This window comes from Salmo salar, chromosome ssa05 (genome assembly GCF_905237065.1).
Source record: "Salmo salar chromosome ssa05, Ssal_v3.1, whole genome shotgun sequence".
Taxonomy (NCBI): Eukaryota; Metazoa; Chordata; class Actinopteri; order Salmoniformes; family Salmonidae; genus Salmo; species Salmo salar.
In genome coordinates, this window is record NC_059446.1 from 42,933,718 (window position 1) to 42,953,189 (window position 19,472).

At 41.9% G+C, this 19,472-nt stretch overlaps 1 protein-coding gene across 2 annotated transcripts; it reads right to left on the reverse strand.

Annotated features, from left to right (window-relative positions):
• Nucleotides 1-356: 356 nt before the first annotated feature.
• On the reverse strand, nt 357-14,490 carry rell2 (RELT like 2). 2 transcript variants are annotated; one of them, XM_014200113.2, is made up of 6 exons: nt 13,003-14,490; nt 10,211-10,458; nt 9,599-9,709; nt 9,429-9,492; nt 7,505-7,705; nt 357-1,693 (listed from the first exon to the last, which is right to left on the reverse strand). In XM_014200113.2, exons 2-6 carry the CDS (start codon nt 10,413-10,415, stop codon nt 364-366), a joined length of 1,911 nt encoding a protein of 636 aa, XP_014055588.1. In that variant the 5' UTR covers nt 10,416-10,458; nt 13,003-14,490; the 3' UTR covers nt 357-363. The 2 variants fall into 2 exon arrangements, with proteins under 2 accessions (XP_014055588.1, XP_014055591.1); XM_014200116.2 differs by lacking the exon at nt 13,003-14,490 and having other exon boundaries at nt 9,599-9,664; nt 10,211-12,953.
• Nucleotides 14,491-19,472: the final 4,982 nt, after the last annotated feature.

Sequence of the window (19,472 nt, forward strand, 5' to 3'; positions counted from 1 at the left end):
GCCTGGGCTTGCACTGTCTGTTGATAATTGAAGTAGTACTGTAGCTGTGCTGTTAGCCACATTATGCAAGCGTTTAAGATCAATACATCTGGATATAAGGTGCCAGTGCTTAGCTAACCACAACTTGTCTATATCAATGAATAAATCACAGTCTTGCTGGTACGACCCCACCGTTTTAAAGCCATGTCAAGGTCTAGTTGGTTCCAGACAGCCAGTCTCAGTCTGGTATAGTTCAGTTTTGGCATGGCCTGGTTGGTTTACCTCCGTAGTATTGCAATATATCCGTTTGTCACGGTTGGGTGTGGCCAGTCTTTCCCCCTCCCCCATCCCATCGTGTCCTCTCTCTTTCTCTCTCTCTCTCTTTCACCACTTGTGCTGACTGTGCACTGATCTCCTCTTCTCCTCCAGAGACACACCCTCCTCCTGGCTGACCCGACAGTCCTTTATGTCCTCCATCTCCACCTCATCATCCTTCCCTTTCTCTGGGGGGCTCTGAGCCACAGCAGGGTCCTCCTCTTCCTCCTCCTTCATTACCTCAGCCGTACGCACCACAGAGAACTCCATCTGACTGTCCGGGCTGGCTTTGACTATGGTAACACTCCCCACCTCCAGCTTGTCCTCGAAAGGGCCTCCACTGGTGGGGGAGATCTTGACGGAGGTTGAGGTGGGGGAGACTTTCATGGAAGCCGTGGTGGGGGAGACTTTCATGGGGTCCACAGTGGGGCAGACTTTCACAGGAACAGCAGTGGGAGAAACTTTGTCCGCCCTGACAGTAGCAAGGCTCTCAACCTTGTCCTCTGGCCCTTTCGTGGTGGGTGAGGTTTCGTCCACCTTGACAAAAGTAGTAGTATTCTTTAGAATGCTACGGGGTAGAGTGGTGGGGGACACCATTAAGGGGGTAGGGGCAGGAGAGAGATTTAAGGGAGTAGGGGCAGGGGAGACATTTAACGGGCTAGAGGAAGGAAACACATTTCTGGACGACAGGCCAGGGGAGACTTGTATGGGGGAAGGGGTAGGAGAAACATTTAAGGGAGTAGGGGAGGGGGACACTTTTCTGGAGGACAGGTCAGGGGAGACATTCAAGAGGTTAGAGGTTGGAGAGGCTTGTACAGGGGTAGGGGTAAGAGAGACATTTAAGGCGCTAAGACTACGGTTATTATAGGAGCCGTGGGTAAGGGGTAATATCTCAGGGGTCATGGGGGTGACTTGTACTGGGGTGGTGGTGGGGGAATCTTGCATTGGGGGTGTTAGAGGGGAGACGCCTCCTGGACTCGCGTTAGTGGGGTACATTTTAACAGGAGCCATATCAGTGTCGTCAGGTGCACCAGAGTCCAGGCTGGGCTGGGACGACAGGATCTTCACAGGGCTGGAGGTCTGCACTGGAGCAGTCTTCACTGGAGCAGTGAAGAGGGGTTCCTCTTCTACCATGGGCTGGCTCAGTGGCACTTTGGCCCCAACTGGATCACTACCTCTGCGTGGTGAGAACAGAACCAGACTCTTCTTCCGCTTGGCCGCGATGGGAACCACACCATTGGTGCTGTCCGTTTTGACGTCTTTGAACATGCTCCGCAGGTTGTACCCCTCCTTCCTCTGGGGGTCCTCCTCATCCCCCTTCTCACTATCCAGGGCCTCCGATTGGCTTAACTGGTCGCCAGACCCCTGATCCTTTTTGTCCATGTGGGTGACTCGGAACCTGTAGGTATACAGACTTCTATTAGTTAAGTACATCACTACGATGAGGACATAACATAGCATAACTGTACACATGTAAAGTACTTAAACACAAACACAAAGGCCTCTGAATCCTCATAATCCTAAATCCTAAACCCCCTAGAGTCGTATGAGCACAATAAAAACAAAAACATCAAAATCTGTCAGTTTAAGCTAGAGATATTCAGCATCTGCAGTGGAAGGTGGCAGAGCAGTGTTTGTCAGACCAGGACACATCCCGGAAATCGGTCTTTTCGTCGAACATCTCGAACATCTCATTCCAAAATCATGGGCATTAATATGGAGTTGGTCCCCCCTTTGTTGCTATAACAGCCTCCACTCTTCTGGGAAGGCTTTACACGAGACGTAGTAACATTGCTGCAGGGACTTGCTTCCATTCAGCCACAAGAGCATTAGTGAGGTCGGGCACTGATGTTGGGCGATTAGGCCTGGCTTGCAGTCGAGGTTCCAATTAATCCCAAAGGTGTTTGATGGGGTTGAGGTCAGGGCTCTGTGCAGACTAGTCAAGTTCTTCCACACCAATCTTGACAAACCATTTTGTTTTGGACCTTGCTTTGTACACAGGGGCATTGTCATGCTGAAACAGGAAAGGGCCTTCCCCAAACTGTTGCCACAAAGTTGGAAGCACAGAATCATCTAGAATGTCATTGTATGCTGTAGAGTTAAGATTTACCTTCACTGGAACAAAGCCCCAGACCATTATTCCTCCTCCACCAAACTTTACACATTTTACGGCGAGCTCTACACCACTCCAGCCGACGCTTGGCATTGCACATGGTGATCTTAGGCTTTTGTTCGGCTGCTAGGCCATGGAAACCAATTTCCTGAAGCTCCCGATGAACAGTTCTTGTGCTGACATTGCTTCCAGAGCAGTAAAATTACTTTAAAGTACTACTTAAGTCGTTTTTGGGGGGGTATCTGTACTTTACTATTTATATTTTTGACAACTTTTACTTCACTACATTCCTAAGGAAATAATGTACTTTTTACTCCATATATTTTCCCTGACACCCAAAAGTACTAGTTACAATTTGAATGCTTAGCACGACAGGAAAATGGTCCAATTCACGCACTTATCAAGAGAACATCCCTGGCATCTCTACTGCCGCTGATCTGATGGACTCACTAAACACAAATTATTTGTTTGTAAATTACAGTGCATTCAGAAAGTATTCAGACCCCTTCCCCTTTTCCATATTTTGTTAAGTTACAGCATTATTCTTAAATTGATTAAATACATGTTTTTCCTCATGAATGTACACACGATACCTCATAATGACAAAGCAAAAGGTTTTTTAGAAATGTATTAACATTTTTTGCAAATGTATTAACATTTTTAAACAGAAATACCTTATTTACAAAAGACCCGTTGCTATGAGACTCGAAATTGAGCTTAGGTGCATCCTGTTTTCATTGATCCTCCTTGAGATGTTTTTACAACTTGATTGGAGTCCACCTGTGGTAAATTCAATTGATTGGACATGATTTGGAAAGGCACACACCTGTCTATACATGGTCCCACAGTTGACAGTGTATGTTAGAGCAAAAACCAAGCAATGAGGTCAAAGGAATTGTCCGTAGAGCTCCGAAACAGGATTGTTTTGAGGCACAGATCTGGGGAAGGGTACCAAATGATGTCTGCAGCATTGAAGGTCCCCAAGAACAGAGTGGCCTACATCATTCATAAATGGAAGAAGTTTGGAACCACCAAGACTTTTCCTAGAGCTGGCCGCCCGGCCAAACTAAGTAATCGGGGGAGAAGGGCCTTGGTCAGGGAGGTGACCAACAACCTGATGGTCACGCTAACAGAACTCTAGAGTTCCTCTGTGGAGATGGGAAAACCTTCCAGAACGACAACCATCTCTACACCACTCCACCAATCAGACATTTATGGTAGTATGGTCAGATGAAAACCACTCCTCATTAAAAGGCACATGACAGCCCACTTGGAATTTGCCAAAAGGCACCTAAAGGACTCTCAGACCATGAGAAACAAGTTTCTCTGGTTTGATGAAACCAAGATTGAACTATTTGGCCTGAATGCCAAGCATCACGTCTGGAGGAAACCTGGCACCATCCCTACGGTGAAGCATGGTGGTGACAGCATCATGCTGTGGGGACGATCCTGTTCCTTCAGGATCAAGGGAAAGATGAACAGAGCAAAGTACTGAGAGATCCTTGGTGAAAACCTGCTCCAGAGCACTCAGGACCTCAGACTGGGGCAAAGGTTCACCTTCCAACAGGACAACAACCCGTGCACACAGCCAAGACAACGCAGGAGTGGCTTCGGGACAAGTCTCTAAAAGCCCTTGAGTGGCCAGAGTGTGGCCCAGCCAGAGCCCGGACTTGAACCCGATCAAACATCTCTATAGAGACCTGAAAATAGCTGTGCAGCGACACTTCCCATCCAACCTGACAGAGCTTGAGAGGATCTGCAGAGAAGAATGGGAGAAACTCCCCAAATACAGGTGTGCCAAGCTTGTAGCATCATACCCAAGAAGACTTGAGGCTGTAATTGTTGTCAAAGGTGCTTCAACAAAGTACTAAGTAAAGGGTCTGAATACTTATGTACATTTCATATTTCAGTTTTTAGTTTTTTTAATGCATTTGCAAAAACTTCGAAAACTGTTTTTGCTTTGTCATTATGGGGTATTGTGTGTAGATTGATGAGGGAAAAAACGATTTAATAAATTTTAGAATGAGGCTGTAACATAACAAAATGTGGAAAAAGTCAAAGGGTCTGAATACTTTCCGAATGCACTGAGTGCTGGAGTATGACCCTGGCTATCTGTAAGAATTTTTCTTAATGGTGCCGTCTGGTTTGCTTAATATAAGGAATTTGAAATGAGTTATACTTTTACTTTTGATACTTAAGTATATTATAGCAATTACATTTACATTTGATACTTAAATATATTTAAAACAAAATACTTTTAGACTTTTACTCAAGTAGTATTTTACTGGATGACTTTCACTTTTACCTGAGTCATTTTCTATTTAGGTAGATTTACTTTTACACAAGTATGACAATTGGATACTTTTCCCAGCACTGTTTAAGAGGCCGTTTGGAACTCGGTAGTGAGTATTGCAACCGAGGACAGACGATTTTTACATGCTATGCGCAATAGCACTTGGTGGTCCCGTTCTGTGAGCTTGTGTTGCCTACCACTTTGGGGCTGAGCCGTTGTTGCTCCTAGACGTTTGCACTTCACAATAACAGCACTTACAGTTGACCGGGGCAGCTTTAGCAGGGCAGAAATTTGATGAACTGACTTGTTTGAAAGGTGGCATCCTATGACGGTGCCATGTTGAAAGTCAGTGAGCTCTTCTTTAAGGTCATTCTACTGCCAATGTTTGTCTATGGAGATTGCATGGCGGTGTGCTCAATTGTATACACCTGTCAGCAACGGGTGTGGCTGAAATAGTCAAATTCCCTCATTTGAAGGGGTGTCCACATACTTTTGTATATATAGTGTACATGTCGGTTGTTTTGCTCTAGGATGCTCACAAGACTCATCTGAAGTTAGCCTGGTACCAGTTTTTTTTTTTAAATGGAAGTATATATGAAAGTAGTTTCAGTGGTGTAAAGTACTTAAGGAAAAATACTTGAAAGTACTACTTAAGTAGTTTTTTGGTGTATCTGTACTTTACTATTTATATTTTTGACTACTTTTACTTCACTACATTCCTAAAGAAAAAAGTAGTTTTTACTCCATACATTTTCCCTGACACCTTAAAGCAATTTGAACGCTTAGCAGGACAGGAAAATTGCCTACTGTCATCCCTACTGTTTCTGATCTGGCGGACTCACTAAGCACATGTTTCGTTTTGAAATTATATCTTAGTGTTGGAGCGTGCCGCTAGCTATCTGTAAATTAAAATAACAAGAAAATGAGGCTGTCTGGTTTGCTTATTAGGCTAGGGGGCAGTATTTGCACGGCCGGATAAAAAAAACGTACCCGATTTAATCTGGTTACTACTCCTGCCCAGTAACTAGAATATGCATATAATTGTTTGATTTGGATAGAAAACACCCTAACGTTTCTAAAACTGTTTGAATGGTGTCTGTGAGTATAACAGAACTCATATGGCAGTCAAAACCCTGAGACAAATCCTGACAGGAAACTGAAATCTGATGTGTGGATATCATTTCAAACATTTGCCATTGAAACACGCAGGGGCTTGTGATTCATTTAGCACTTCCTATGGCTTCCACTAGATGTCCCCAGTCTTTACAAAGTGGTTTGAGTCTCTACTATCAAAATTGACTGAAAGAGAGGATGTTTATCTTGGTCACAGGGGATGGGCCATTACCATTGTGACGTCGGCGCCCATGGGTACTCTCCCTTTTCGAAACGTTTTGAAAGACAATGCAACCGTCCCAATGGAATATTATTGAAGCCCTGGTTGAAAAAGCCCCTAAAGATTTATGTTATACAACGTTTGACATGTTTGAACGAACTTAAATATATTTTTTTTGCTCATTCCTGACGACAAGTCAGACGCACACGGTACATTTTCACTAGCCTTCGGAGCGCGCTAACACTATTGGGACATAAATTATTAACTTTTTTTAACAAAACTACATTTGTTATGGACCTGGGATTCCTAGAAGTGCCTTCTGATAAAGATAATCAAAGGTAAGGGATTATTTACAATAGTATTTTTGATGGTTGATCGTTCCAAGATGGCTCCAACATTTATAGCCTAGACTTTTTTTCTGGGCATACCACGTCGTTTATTGCAAAGTGTGATTTCCCAGTAAAGTTATTTTTAAATCTGGCAAAGAGATGGCATTCAAGACATGTTAATCTATAAGTCTTTGAATGACAATATTACATTTTAACAATGTTTTCGAATAGTAATTTTGTAAATTGTAGCGCTGATTCATCGGAAGCATTTGAGGGAAAAGATTTTCTGAACGTCATGCGCCGATGTAAAATGCTGTTTTTAGATATAAATATGAACTTTATCCAACAAAAAATGCATGTGTTGTGTAACATGATGTCCTAGGAGTGTCATCTGATGAAGGTTGTCAAAGGTTAGTGCTGCATTTAGCTGTGTTTTGGGTATTTGTGATGCATGCTAGTTGCTTTGAAAATGGCTGTGTGATTATTTCTGGCTGGGTACTCTGCGGACATAATCTAATGTTTTGCTTTTGCTGTAAAGCCTTTTTGAAATTGGACAACTTGGTTCGATTCAGGAGAGGTGTATCTATAAAACGGTGTAAAATAGTCATATGTTTGAGAAATTTAAGTTATAGCATTTATGAGGTTTTGCATTTAGCGCGACACGATTCCACTGGCTGTTGATTAGGGTGGGACGCAAGCTGGCCCAGACAGGCTAATATAAGCAATTTTACATTATTTATACTTTTGATACTTAAGTATACTTGGCTACACTCCTCTGTGGAAGGGGTTCTACATGGAACCCAAAAGAGTTCTACCTGGAACCAAAAGGGTGCTATCTTCAACCTAAAATGGTTTTTCGGCTGTCCCCATAGGAAAACCCTTTGAAGAAACCTTTTTGGTTCCAGCTAGAACCCTTTTGGTTCCAGGTAGAACTCTTTTGGATTCCATGTATAAACCTTTCCACAGAGGGTTCTACATGGAACCCAAAAAGGTTCTACCTGGAACCAGAAAGGGTTCTCCTATAGGGACAGCCGAATAACCCTTTTGGAGCACTTTTTCTAAGAGTGTAAATAAAGGTTTAAATAAATAAATATCAATGTATTGTGTTGTCAAACACCAGTGAGCAGTCCAGTGTGACTCACCTTCCCACTGCGAACACAGTGGACTCTCTCCTCTCTCCCGGCGTTCTCGGCTTATTGGTCCGAGGTACACGGCTCCGACGTCGGGCCTTCTTGGAGCGCCCTTGCACACAGAGCGTGCAGGACTTGTGGTCAAGCTGGGCTCCAGAGTGCACGGTGTGGTGATGAGGTGGAATACCCCCGAGGCTCTCTTTGCGCAGTAACCTTTTGGAAAGACAAAGAAGGAATCACTCTGTCATATGTATTTTCCATTCAAACACACTGAACCATAGAACCTTGACATTAGCAAAAACATCCAAAGCCAAAGACACTTTTCCAGGAAGCAGCTGCCGGTTTATAGCATATTTATTGGAATCTGTCTGTGAAATATGAATCTCTAGTGTGATCTATTAGTCCCTTGGTTCCCGACTCTGACCGCCTCTGACCTCCCTCCCATCAGGACTATAGCGTCCCTGGGGAGGTGTCTGTAGCTGTGCTGTAGCTGGCTGAGAGAGGAGAGTGTGGGAAGAATACGAATGGGTGGCCAACGAATGCCACAGCCTTGTAGGCTGCTATCAGTCTGAGCACTAGCTTGGCAAACAGGCAGGAACACTAAAACACTCAACCTAGAGGTGCCAAGTAAGAATCTGGATTTAATTAAAAAGCATAAATCAGTTTTCCTTTCTCTAATACGCTAGTAGCACATCACAGCTATATTATCACAGCACATCACTGGGTCGGAGTTTCTCTCAAATGCCCTCAATCATCTCAACCTAGAATGCTTTATATGCAGTGGTGGAAAAAGTATCCAATTGTCATACTTGATTAAAAGTAAAGATACCTTAATAGAAAATAACTCACGTGAAAGTCATCCAGTAAAATACTACTTGAGTAAAAGTCTAAAATGTAAAAAGTAAATTAGTTGATTTAGGAATGTAGTAAAAGTAAAAGTTGTAAAAAATATAAATAGTAAAGTACAGACCCCAAAAAACGACTTTAGTAGTACCTTAGTGTTTTTACTTAAGTACTTTATACCACTGTTTATTTATATGGATGTGAGTAGTAGCATGTTGTTGGGAGCTGTTGTGAGTAGAATAGATGTTTTCTCTTGTTCTGTTTCTTCCTCAAATGCTTTATATGGACGTGAGCAACACTTCGTTGGCATACAGTTGTAGCATAATATGTTGAGAGACTATTTGTGTTTTGCCTCAGAACACAGAAGTAAAGATCAGATCCCATAATAGGGCTGCTGATGCCAGGGCAACAATAAGCCAGGTGGCCCCATGGGACAGACAGCCCAAGGTAAGAGACACTGACTGCATACACAGCTGCCTACAGGGACACAGGAACAGAGGGGCTGAGCACCCCACTGTAAAGCTACCATCTGGTCCCAGGATAAATACAAGCTACACACAATACACTTTATCCAGGCTCAGTCTGACTACTACAGGCACAGTGAAATGTACACCCATTATTGTGGCCTCTCTGAAAACTCCACACCCTAAAGCAGGAGGGAAAACCTGTAGTATAGTACACCGAGTACAGAAGACCTACATTTGAACCATATGTATTATGTACCACATAAAGACTGGTTTGTTTAAGAGCTAAAAGGAACTAGGACTATATTACTTGAGAGACTTGGTGCTCTTAGGAAGTAAGGTGCTTGTTTACCTTAGCTCTGCACACTAAAAGACTTTCACCAAGGGTGATAATACAGCCATGGAGTAATGCCAGTCAGATGAACTAAACATCATGTAAATCAATGTTTTATATCTAAAAGAGGCTTAATGTTTGAACAAGCTGTGCTTCATTTTCTGAATCAAAACAGTTCACATTTTTAAGTGTAGTTATTTTCAGTATATTTTTAAGACAAGGTGAATGTGAATCCACTTACATGACTAATAGATAGCATAGCCAAATAAAAAAAGTTGGTATTAGCTATACATACGTAGGATCATGATGTTCACAAATATCCTGTTTTCCTAGCATCTCCTTGAAGGCTTCCATGTTGGCTAGAAGGCAAAACAGAACACACAAAAATACACATTTATTTTAAATTGTAATTCCTAAGGTATTGACGAAATCTAGTATCTATTGTGTTGTTTCTTGAGTTACTACCTTCATTTTCAATGATGCACTTCAGGATTTGTTCAACAGTGTCTTGATGGTCCTCTTCTTCATCATCTGTAACATATGAAAGATTGTCTGACGAAGCAGCTTGCACCCAAGCTTGCTCTGTCATCATTCGAGATTATTAAAGGAAATTCTCAAAGTTGTCGACCTTAAGCATTTTTTCATCACTTACTTCTTGTTTGTGTGAATCAACCGATTCTACAGCTCCTTGAAGGTAGTTTATTTCAACTAAAGCATCCACTAACGGGCCGGCTTTTGAAGTACCCAGTAATTTAATATGGAAAATATGACTTCTTTGTGAGTGTCCAATGTTTACATAGGAATTAATTTAATTCAAGCTGAGTAACATCCTCTTAAACTAAATAGTACAACAGAGTTCCTATGTTTCCTGTTTAGGAAAGGGCCAAGGCCCTTTGGATAAAGACCGACACCTCTGGAAAAAAGTCACACACCGTATGTATCTGCCTCAGAAAATCAATAATGGCCGCTTGTTAACTTCTTCAAGCCATATCCTTGATCCTGACATCAATGGATAGATCAAAGCCAAAATATAAAACTCTTTCTGACAGATCCTTGTTTTCCCTGGTAGATACTTACCATTCTTGTCTGGTCCCAGTTTCTGCTCACACTCCTCCTCATCTTCATCTTCCTCCTCCCCTGTCCTGCAGCGGTAGCCCTTCTTCTTCAGAAGATGGCAGACCAGGAAACCCAGGAGGCCCGTGATGAAGAAGAAGAAAACCAGGAGGAAGATCATGTATGGAGGAGGGGGTTCACCCACTGTCGATGCCTCCAGGTCCGTCATCTCTCAGCAGAGTCTTCACTCAACCTCTATCTTTACCGTAGTCCTATATAGGCAAGGGGCACATACATATGTACTGTACCGTAGAGTCAGTGATGAAACCTTGAAGGGGGTCCCCCACCACACTTAACAGACGTCAACTGTTGATCCATTCAGCAGCATTGATGGGCCTGCGTGCGTGGTCATGTCTGGCCATCTGAGCCTCCTGTGTGGAATAGATACCCCCCCCCCCCTCAGCTTCCTTGCGTACCGCTGGCTAAAGCCAACTTTATCTATCTCAGCAGGCAGAGCTGGGCCAGTGGGTACACACCCTCTGATGTTTTTTTCACTGGGCATCTTAACCAACACACACACAGACACACTGCTAAATTCCACAGGCCAAGGAGTGAGGCTTTCATCGGTGACTCATTAATTCAAATTCCGTTGTATGGTACTTGATAGGTTGTAAAACCTGGCCAGCAAAATAACTCAATGTTTGTACTACAATGTTATTTTTAAACTTGTGAATTAAAGTTTAATGCTTCTGCTTACAGAGGAAGTTGGTCAATATTTTGGTCCATATTTTTCAGTTGAACTCTTATTATAGAGGGCCTAGACACAACCACCTAATGCCCATCACTCCAGCAGTTCAGACATATACTTCATTGCAGTTCCCCAGCAGCAGTAGAATTCCTGTGTCCCTCTAAAGAAAAAAAGTACATTCCCTTCTGCCTACTCTCCCAGCCTGACATTTTTACAATATGTGGGTGGAATTGGAAATGTATGGCAACTAATGTTTCTGTGAAATGTACAGTCTATCTGTCCCTCTAAATCATGCCACTTACTGATAAGGCTGTCACTAGTCTAGTGCCCTGTCACAAGAGGACCAGTCCTGTATACAGCTGACATGTTCTGTCAGACTTACATCAATTGATTATAGATTCTCAGTAGATCTGTTGAATTACAATGTCATTTGCAGTAAACATTGAATTTGCAGCAAAGAATGACAGGAAAGGACACGAGCAAACTGAAATATGGGGCAGAATATCTCTGCATCAGCATAAGCACAGATAATCTTGAGGTGACTCAGCAATATAATGCACTCCATCAGGAACACACACATTGATGACACTGCGGCAACATACTGTGTTTTTCCCTGTCACTGACGGCAAGCTCTGCACTAATAGCACTTCAAGCAGCATTTTTAAGAATAGCATAAAAAAACGTGATTCAATTGAGCTTTTTATTTGTGATGCCTGCTGTTGTTTATTTGTGATGCCTGCTGTTTTCCCCTTTTATTTCCTAGAGATTCATATCATTTCAAACTAGCTACAAATTGGAAATTTGAATTTCATAGATTAGTATCATATCAAATATACCTGACTTCTACTCACCATGGCTGACTGTTTCCACATTCCTACTCCTTCAGTGACATACATGACTTTTTGAATATCAACTTCCTTTCAGATAACCTTTACCATAACTTCAACTGTGAAGAATGCACAGCTGTGCAGTAAATGTTTTTGGGGGAGGGTAAGTGTTTAGGGGCATATTTGCATTACTGCATCATCAACATTAATTGTCTCAGTTCAAGTTCAAGTCTAGGGCTACACAAGTGACCTTGAGCTCAGTGATGACTACCTGACCTGCTGTTCCTAATCATATTACAAAAAACACTACAGCTACATGCTTACATAATTCACTAGAAACTAAAGACAGGCAATGGACAGTCAAGACAGCTATTAGGCAATGGCCACTAACTAGCATGTTGGTTAGGCAGGTGACAGAAGGTGAGGCCTTGAAAAAAAATCATAAACTCTATTTGATCAATGGATATACTTAACCTATTTAAGATCTTTCCACACTTTGTTATGGAAACACTGTAGCCTAACACTGTAGTTTACTTCAAGTTTGTTTAGATTTTCTAAAGACTTTAATCACTATTATTTAGTAAGAACATTTTTATACACTGATTATAGTGCATCCTTTGTCAGACAGCATTTAGGAATGTTCAAGTTCAACTTTTGTACTATCCTGTTAACCAAAAATAGTAAAGTCCGTTAATCAATTGTGACGTGAGCGGCGGTGGCCCATGACTGCAACAGTAGCCTTGAAGAACCAGAACAGAGTGACCATGACCATCCCGCAGTGCACTCTATCTTTTACACGTTTTTGGCGGCCTCGTTGCCCATGATGCCCTTGGCTTTGTAAATGCGCTAATTTAATTACGACACGCACACAATATGATGGAATTTTGACAATGACAAATGTGACAAAACCAGATATTCTTGCTGAGTCTAGTCTGAGTCGGAACTTGACCGAGAATGTACTTGAGTGTATGATACGCTCCATCATCATGACTAAATCAGGCGCTCTTCCATAATTAATCAATGACACAATGCTGCGCCAAATCACAAATATATCTATTAATTCTAATAATATCATTGCATAGTAACAATGTATCTACCGCTGAGCATAACAACATAGTCGCAATTCATTTGCTGCATCATACGCTCCCCAGGTTCGCTTGCTGATTTGAACATCCCACCCGCCCGTCGACAACCTATGATAAAACATTCCCCTTGGTCATTATTTAACGAGCCCTACTCACGTTCTTTCCGAAACATTAGGAACCCGTAGTAAATGTGGATGCTATCCCCATAGGTGTGTGATCTCCTGTAGTAAGTCTTTTGAGGTGCGCTTGTTGTCTTCTGACTGAACGAGAGCTGCTCTGGAGAAAACCGAGGGGACGAGATTCGTTATTTAAAGGGAAAATTATTATTTAAAGGGAAAATAACCTGTGCTTTTTATTTTGAGGCCAGATTTTTGGACTGTTATATTTGTACAATTCATCCAATTGGTCCAATTAATCTAGGCTAACCATTACACAATTTAAACGATTATTATAGTAGTCCTGTTAAAACTACAAACTAGACAAATTACGGTTAACTAAAATTAGATGTTGGTACATGAAGAACACCCTCTTAGAACAAAATAATAGCTGGACAGGTTCACACGTGGCATGATTAAACCCAAGTGATATCAAACATGAGTTTTGTCAGCACCTTGCATTATCCACATTAAAGGGGGAAACATTTGGATAACTAGAAGATATAGGCTACTGTATGTGAGCTAGGTCTATATAGGCCTACCTCACATACAGTCAAAGTTGCAGGCCCATTATGATATTCCTGAGAGACCAACTTGGCATATATAACAAGGCAATTAGAAATGCCATACGGGCTCATTTTTTCTGACTTGATCACCAATAATCAGAATAATTCGAGAGTGCATTCTCAACCATTAATGATAAATCTGATAAATCCTACCCTCGCAAACCTATATGAAATGTCCTTGCAATCTAAATGTGATGAGTTTGCTGCATATTTCAGAGATAAGATAGCAAACACTTGGCCGTGTATCAGTCAATCAAGACCCGATGAGAAGTTTGATAATATGTGCCCCAGTCTATCAGGCAAAGGCACTATGGAGTTATTTTCCCTAATTGACACAGACATACTCAGGAAAGTGATATCACAACTTAAGCCGTCTACCTGCCTTCTCAATCCTAACACCACCACCTGCTTCAAAATTAGTTTTTAATTGCATATCTGAAGAAATGCAATCTATTGTTAGTCACTCCCCACTGCACTAAAAACTGCTATGGTGAACCTAGGTAGTTATTATTGGAGCCAAAGCACAGAGACATAATCTGGCTGCACATTTTAATTCACAAGCAATAAAGATAAAACACCAGGTAAAAAAAATCCAGGTGTCATTTTATATTCTGAACTCAATTTCGAATCACACATATTAGGAATGTGACCTAATAGATTTTTACCAGCTGAGGAACATTATCAAGGTGCGGCTGTTTCTATCCCAGGCTGATCCATGCTTTTATTAGAAGCAGACTTGACTACTGTAATGCTCTCCTGTCTGGTCTACCCAAGAAAGCCATTGGTAAACTGCAAAACATACAGACCAAGACCGAGACACATTACACTGGTTTTAAAGTCTTTGCACTGGCTGCCTGTGAGATGTATAATTAATTTTAAGATGCTTCTATTGGTTTTTAAATCAAACCACGATTGTGCACCCCAATACATATCAGACATGCTTTTGAGTTATGTACCCAGTAGGTCCTTCAGGTCCTTTGGCTTTTTCACTATTACAAAGTTTAGGACTAAGAGGCTTGGAGAGGCAGCCTTTAGTTACTATGCCCCCTGCCTCCTGAATAGCCTGCCAGGGAACCCGAGAGGGGCAGAAACTTTGGGCATATTGAAAAGAAATCTTAAAACACAACTTTTTAGCTTTGCTTTTCCTTAGGGTACTTTTCAGTCTTTCAGTTTTTGTTATTATTATTTTGTTTTTATCCTCTTATGTCTGTTGGTTTTATTTATATATTTTTCCTGTGAAGTACGTTGTGTTGCGTTCATGTCTGAAATGTGCTATATAAATAATGCTTGATTTGATCTGATCTCTCATTGGCTAGAATAGTCCCACCTGATCTCGCCACGTTTCTGCCTGCCTTCCATCTTTGAGGACATGTATTTCCATTGTTAGAGCGGTCACTTGACTATCTTGTCAATATAATTGACAGTCTTTGATATGAGTGATGAGAAAAAACAGACGAGCCGCGAGCGTCAACGGCGTCAAATTAAAGAAAGTATATTTTTCTCGCGTCAACGCGGAGAACTGTTGGAACATTTTGCGGGTAAATTGCGTGGGTCGTTTATAGAAAAGGAATTAGAGGAATTGTTATCATCAGCAGTGGCGATAAACTAGCAATCTCACTTTCTCTTTCTTTCTCTCTCTCTCTCAATTCAATTCAAGGGGCTTTATTGGCATGGGAAACATATGCTAACATTGCCAAAGAAAGTGAAGGAGATAATATACAAAAGTGAAATAAACAATAAAATGAACAGTAAACATTACACTCAAAGAAGTTCAAAAGAATAAAGACATTACAAATGTCATATTATGTATATATACACAGTCTCCCCCTCTCTCTCTCCCCACTTTCAGTCTGTATATTTGCATGATGTCCTGCTACCATGTCCCCAAAGGCAAGGGGTTTGATAACACTGATGTATAGATGTTTATCTATGTTTAATAAAACTGAATTGTTGATTAATAAGACCCTGAGTTGTCTCTGTTATTATTCCTGGTATGGGATTTCAAACCCTGAATAAATTATCTGACTGCCAATCAGCTGCCCCCTGTGTCTTCACCTCAGAAGTGAACTTGCTGTGAGACTTGTGTTAAGATAAACTTCTTGGAGAGAGAAAGGTAGGTGAAGTCTTAGTGACTGATTCACATAGTTAGAATAGCTAGGAAATATGACTGTATAGGATTTATTACCTGCCATTACAATTGACTTTTACATAATGGAAAACATTATAATAGCTTTTTGGTTGATAGACAAGTCTGAGAGTGCTCACTTTGAGGTAGTTGACACATAGAGATAGATAGAGGACTCCAGTGCCCAAAATCCTGTATTAGCATGGGCAGCGCCATTGAGAACTTTCACAATTTTGAAGTAGCAGAAGCTCAATCCCTCTAATTCCTTTTCTACAAACGACCCACGCAATCCCAACTGTGGGACAGACTATGTTTGTTCCCACACTCGGGACTCTGACTCTCTATTGGCTACACTGACATTTTGCCTCCCATCCTATTCTAACCACCTCTCGCCGGCTTTGTATTCATGTTACCTGATGAAATTGCTGTACAATATGATCTTGTTGCCATCTAACGCATATTCAAATGTCATAAATCAACACTGCAGATCTCTCCCTGTCCTCTGCTGTGCCTTGATTGCCTTACTGTTGATGATATCTGGAAATGTGCATGTACACCGTGGCCCATCTACTGTTTCTAGCCCCAACTCTGACTTGTGCTCTGATATCTGCTTCACTGATTTCTGCTCTCATAAAAGCTTGGGTTTTCAACAAGTTAACACTAGAAGCTTATTACCAAAAACTAATAATTGAGAGTGTGGGTTCACAGCTCCAATCCAGATGTTTTGGTCATTACTGAGACGTGGTTAAGGAAGAATGTTTTGAATACTGATGTTAACCTTTCTGGTTATAACCTTTTTTGGCAAGACAGATCTTCCAAAGGTGGGGGAGTGGCAATGTTTACCAAGGATCACCTTCAGTGCTTGGCTGTCTCCACCAAGTAGTTCCCAAACAATTTGATTTTCTGGTTTTAAGCATTGAACTTTCAAATAGCTCTTTGTTTACTGTTGCTGGGTGCTATCGTCCTCCATCAGCACCGGCCTGTACCCTACATGCCCTAAGCTCTCTCCTGGCCCCTCACACTAAGTCTGAATTTGTCCTGCTAGGTGACCTTAACTGGGACATACTTAAACCACCTGACCAAGTCATAAAGCAATGGGACTCCCTAAATCTTTCTCAGATTATTACCAATCCCACAAGGTGTGACTCCAAACACCCAGAAAAGGCAACTCTCAATGTTATCCTCACAAATAATCCTGATATGTATCAGTCTGGTGTTTTCTGTAATGACCTTAGTGATCACTGTTTAACAGCCTGTGTTCGTAATGGCTGCTCAGTGAAATAACAAGTCCTGATTTGTCATAGACTCTTGCTAAAAAACTTTAATGAGCAAGCCTTCCTTCATGAACTGCCCTCTGTAAAATGGTATTGAATCAGCTTCATCCCCTGTCGAAGCTTGGACCTTCTTTTTTAATATTTTCAGTGGTATTGTTAACAAACACGGCCCCATGAAGAAAATTAGAATTAAAAACCGGTTCAGCCCCTGGTTCGACCGTGATCTTGCAGAGTTACTCCACCTCAAGAATTGCATTTGGCGAAATGCTCGGCACACGCATACTCAGGCTGACTAGCTCTCATTCACAAATGAGAAATAAATGCACTCAGGCTATCCGGAAGGCCAAAGTTAGTTACTTTAAGGAGCAGTTCTCTCTCTCTGGGTCTAACCCCAAGAAGTTCCCCAAGTCGCTCCTCTTTCACCCCAGCTGCCAAACTAACCCTGATTCAGATGACCATCCTATCCATGCTAGATTATGGAGACGTAATTTATAGATCCGCAGGTAAGGGTGCTCTCGAGCGGCTAGATGTTCTTTACCATTCGGCCATCAGATTTGTCACCAATGCTCCTTATAGGACACATCACTGCACTCTATACTCCTCTGTAAACTGGTTATCTCTGTATACCCGTCACAAGACCCACTGGTTGATGCTTATTTATAAAACCCTCTTAGGCCTCACTCCCCCCTATCTGAGATATCTACTGCAGCCCTCATCCTCCACATACAACACCCAGCTGCCAGTCACATTCTGTTAAAGGTCCCCAAAGCATACACATCCCTGGGTCGCTCGTCTTTTCAGTTCGCTGCAGCTAGCAACGGGAACGTGCTGCAACAAACACTCAAACTGGACTGATTTATCTCAATCTCTTCATTCAAAGACTCAATCATGGACACTCTTACTGACAGTTGTGGCAGCTTTGCGTGATGTATTGTTGTCTCTACCTTCTTGCCCTTTGTGCTGTTGTCTGTGCACAATAATGTTTGTACCATGTTTTGTCCTGCTACCATGTTGTGCTGCTGCCACGTTGTGTTGCTACCATGTTGTTGTCATGTTGCTACCATGCTGTGTTGTCATGTGGTGCTGCCATGCTATGTTGTTGTCTTAGGTCTCTCTTTATGTAGTGTTGTCTCTCTTGTTGTTATGTGTGTTTTGTCCTATATTAGTATTATTGTAATTGTTTTTAAATCCCAGTGTCACGGCTGTCGTAGGAGAGAGAGTACCAAGGCGCAGCGGGTTGCGTGCTCATCATCATCATTAATATCATTATTATTATTATTATTATTATTATTATTTAAAATGTGAACACGGAAAAACAATAAACGACAGGAACAGTTTTACAGGCTATAATCACAAGCAGTGCAAAATCAACTACCCACAAATCCCCAGGTGAAAACACGCAACTAATATATGACTCCCAATCAGGAACAACGATGTACAGCTGTTCCTGATCGGGAGCCACACAGACCACACAGAAATAAACAAACTAGAAAACCAACCTAGAATACAAAACCCAGAACATACACCAAAACCCCGTAATACATAAATAAAACACCCTTCTACAATACTCATAACCCCCGAACCACATAAAACAAATACCCTCTGCCACGTCCTGACCAACCTACAAATACAAATAACCCCTATACTGGTCAGGACGTGACACCCAGCCTCCGTCCCCGCAGGAGGCCTTTTGCCTTTGTTCTTAACTAACTTGCCTAGTTAAATAAAGGTTAATTAAAAATAAAAATAATTATAAAAAAATAATCAATATTACTTATTTATTGTATAGGCTGCTATCCTACTTGAAATAAAATTGTGGGAGGGTAGGAAAAATGGCCACGTTAACTACTGCCGGCTTCACGACCGTGAAACAGCTGCCCAGTAGAAAGCACCTCAGGTTGACAGGCACGTTTATACAACACTGGTGCACTGCTCAATGGTTTATCGACTCATCGTGCAGCCTAATCAGCCAGGCAGAATGGTCTTGAGTTTAATCAAATCTGTCCAATTAGCTGATTCGCTTTCCATACACCCACTCCTTTCGACACACCCACTTGCCCATACTACAGTCGCCATATTGGGCTGCAGCACCCATACTTGCCGTACTCTCACAGATAAAATGTCTATGTACGTTTATTACCTGACCACTTCAGTGGTCTGAGGTAATTCACCTCAGAGAGAGTGCTCTCTGTAGGCCAACTTACAGGGAACATAGCGATTTAAGGGCAATGCCACTAACCCCAATTTGGACATTGAATCAGTCAATAGTGGCCCCTTAGGTAGGTATAGAATAGATCTTGCCAGCTTGTAATCCTAAAACCTGGAAATTAGTTAGGCCTACCTCTGGTTTGTTCGGCCATTCCTATGGGGGAATTTCTTTCATTGAACCTTTATTTAACTAGGCAAGTCAGTTAAGCCAAACTCTAACCCGGACGACGCTGGGCCAATTGTGCGCTGCCCTATGGAACTCCCAATAACGTCCGGTTGTGATACAGCCTGGAATCTA

Bases quoted from the DNA above. Each gene is read 5' to 3' on its own strand.
- rell2 (XM_014200113.2), bottom strand. From the start codon at position 10,415: ATGACGGACCTGGAGGCATCGACAGTGGGTGAACCCCCTCCTCCATAC. The intron at 7,706-9,428 runs GTATGTATAGCT...TCTTTCCAAAAG, and splicing joins TGTGAACATCATGATCCTAC to GTTACTGCGCAAAGAGAGCC. The intron at 1,694-7,504 runs GTGAGTCACACT...GTATACCTACAG, and splicing joins ACTGTGTTCGCAGTGGGAAG to GTTCCGAGTCACCCACATGG.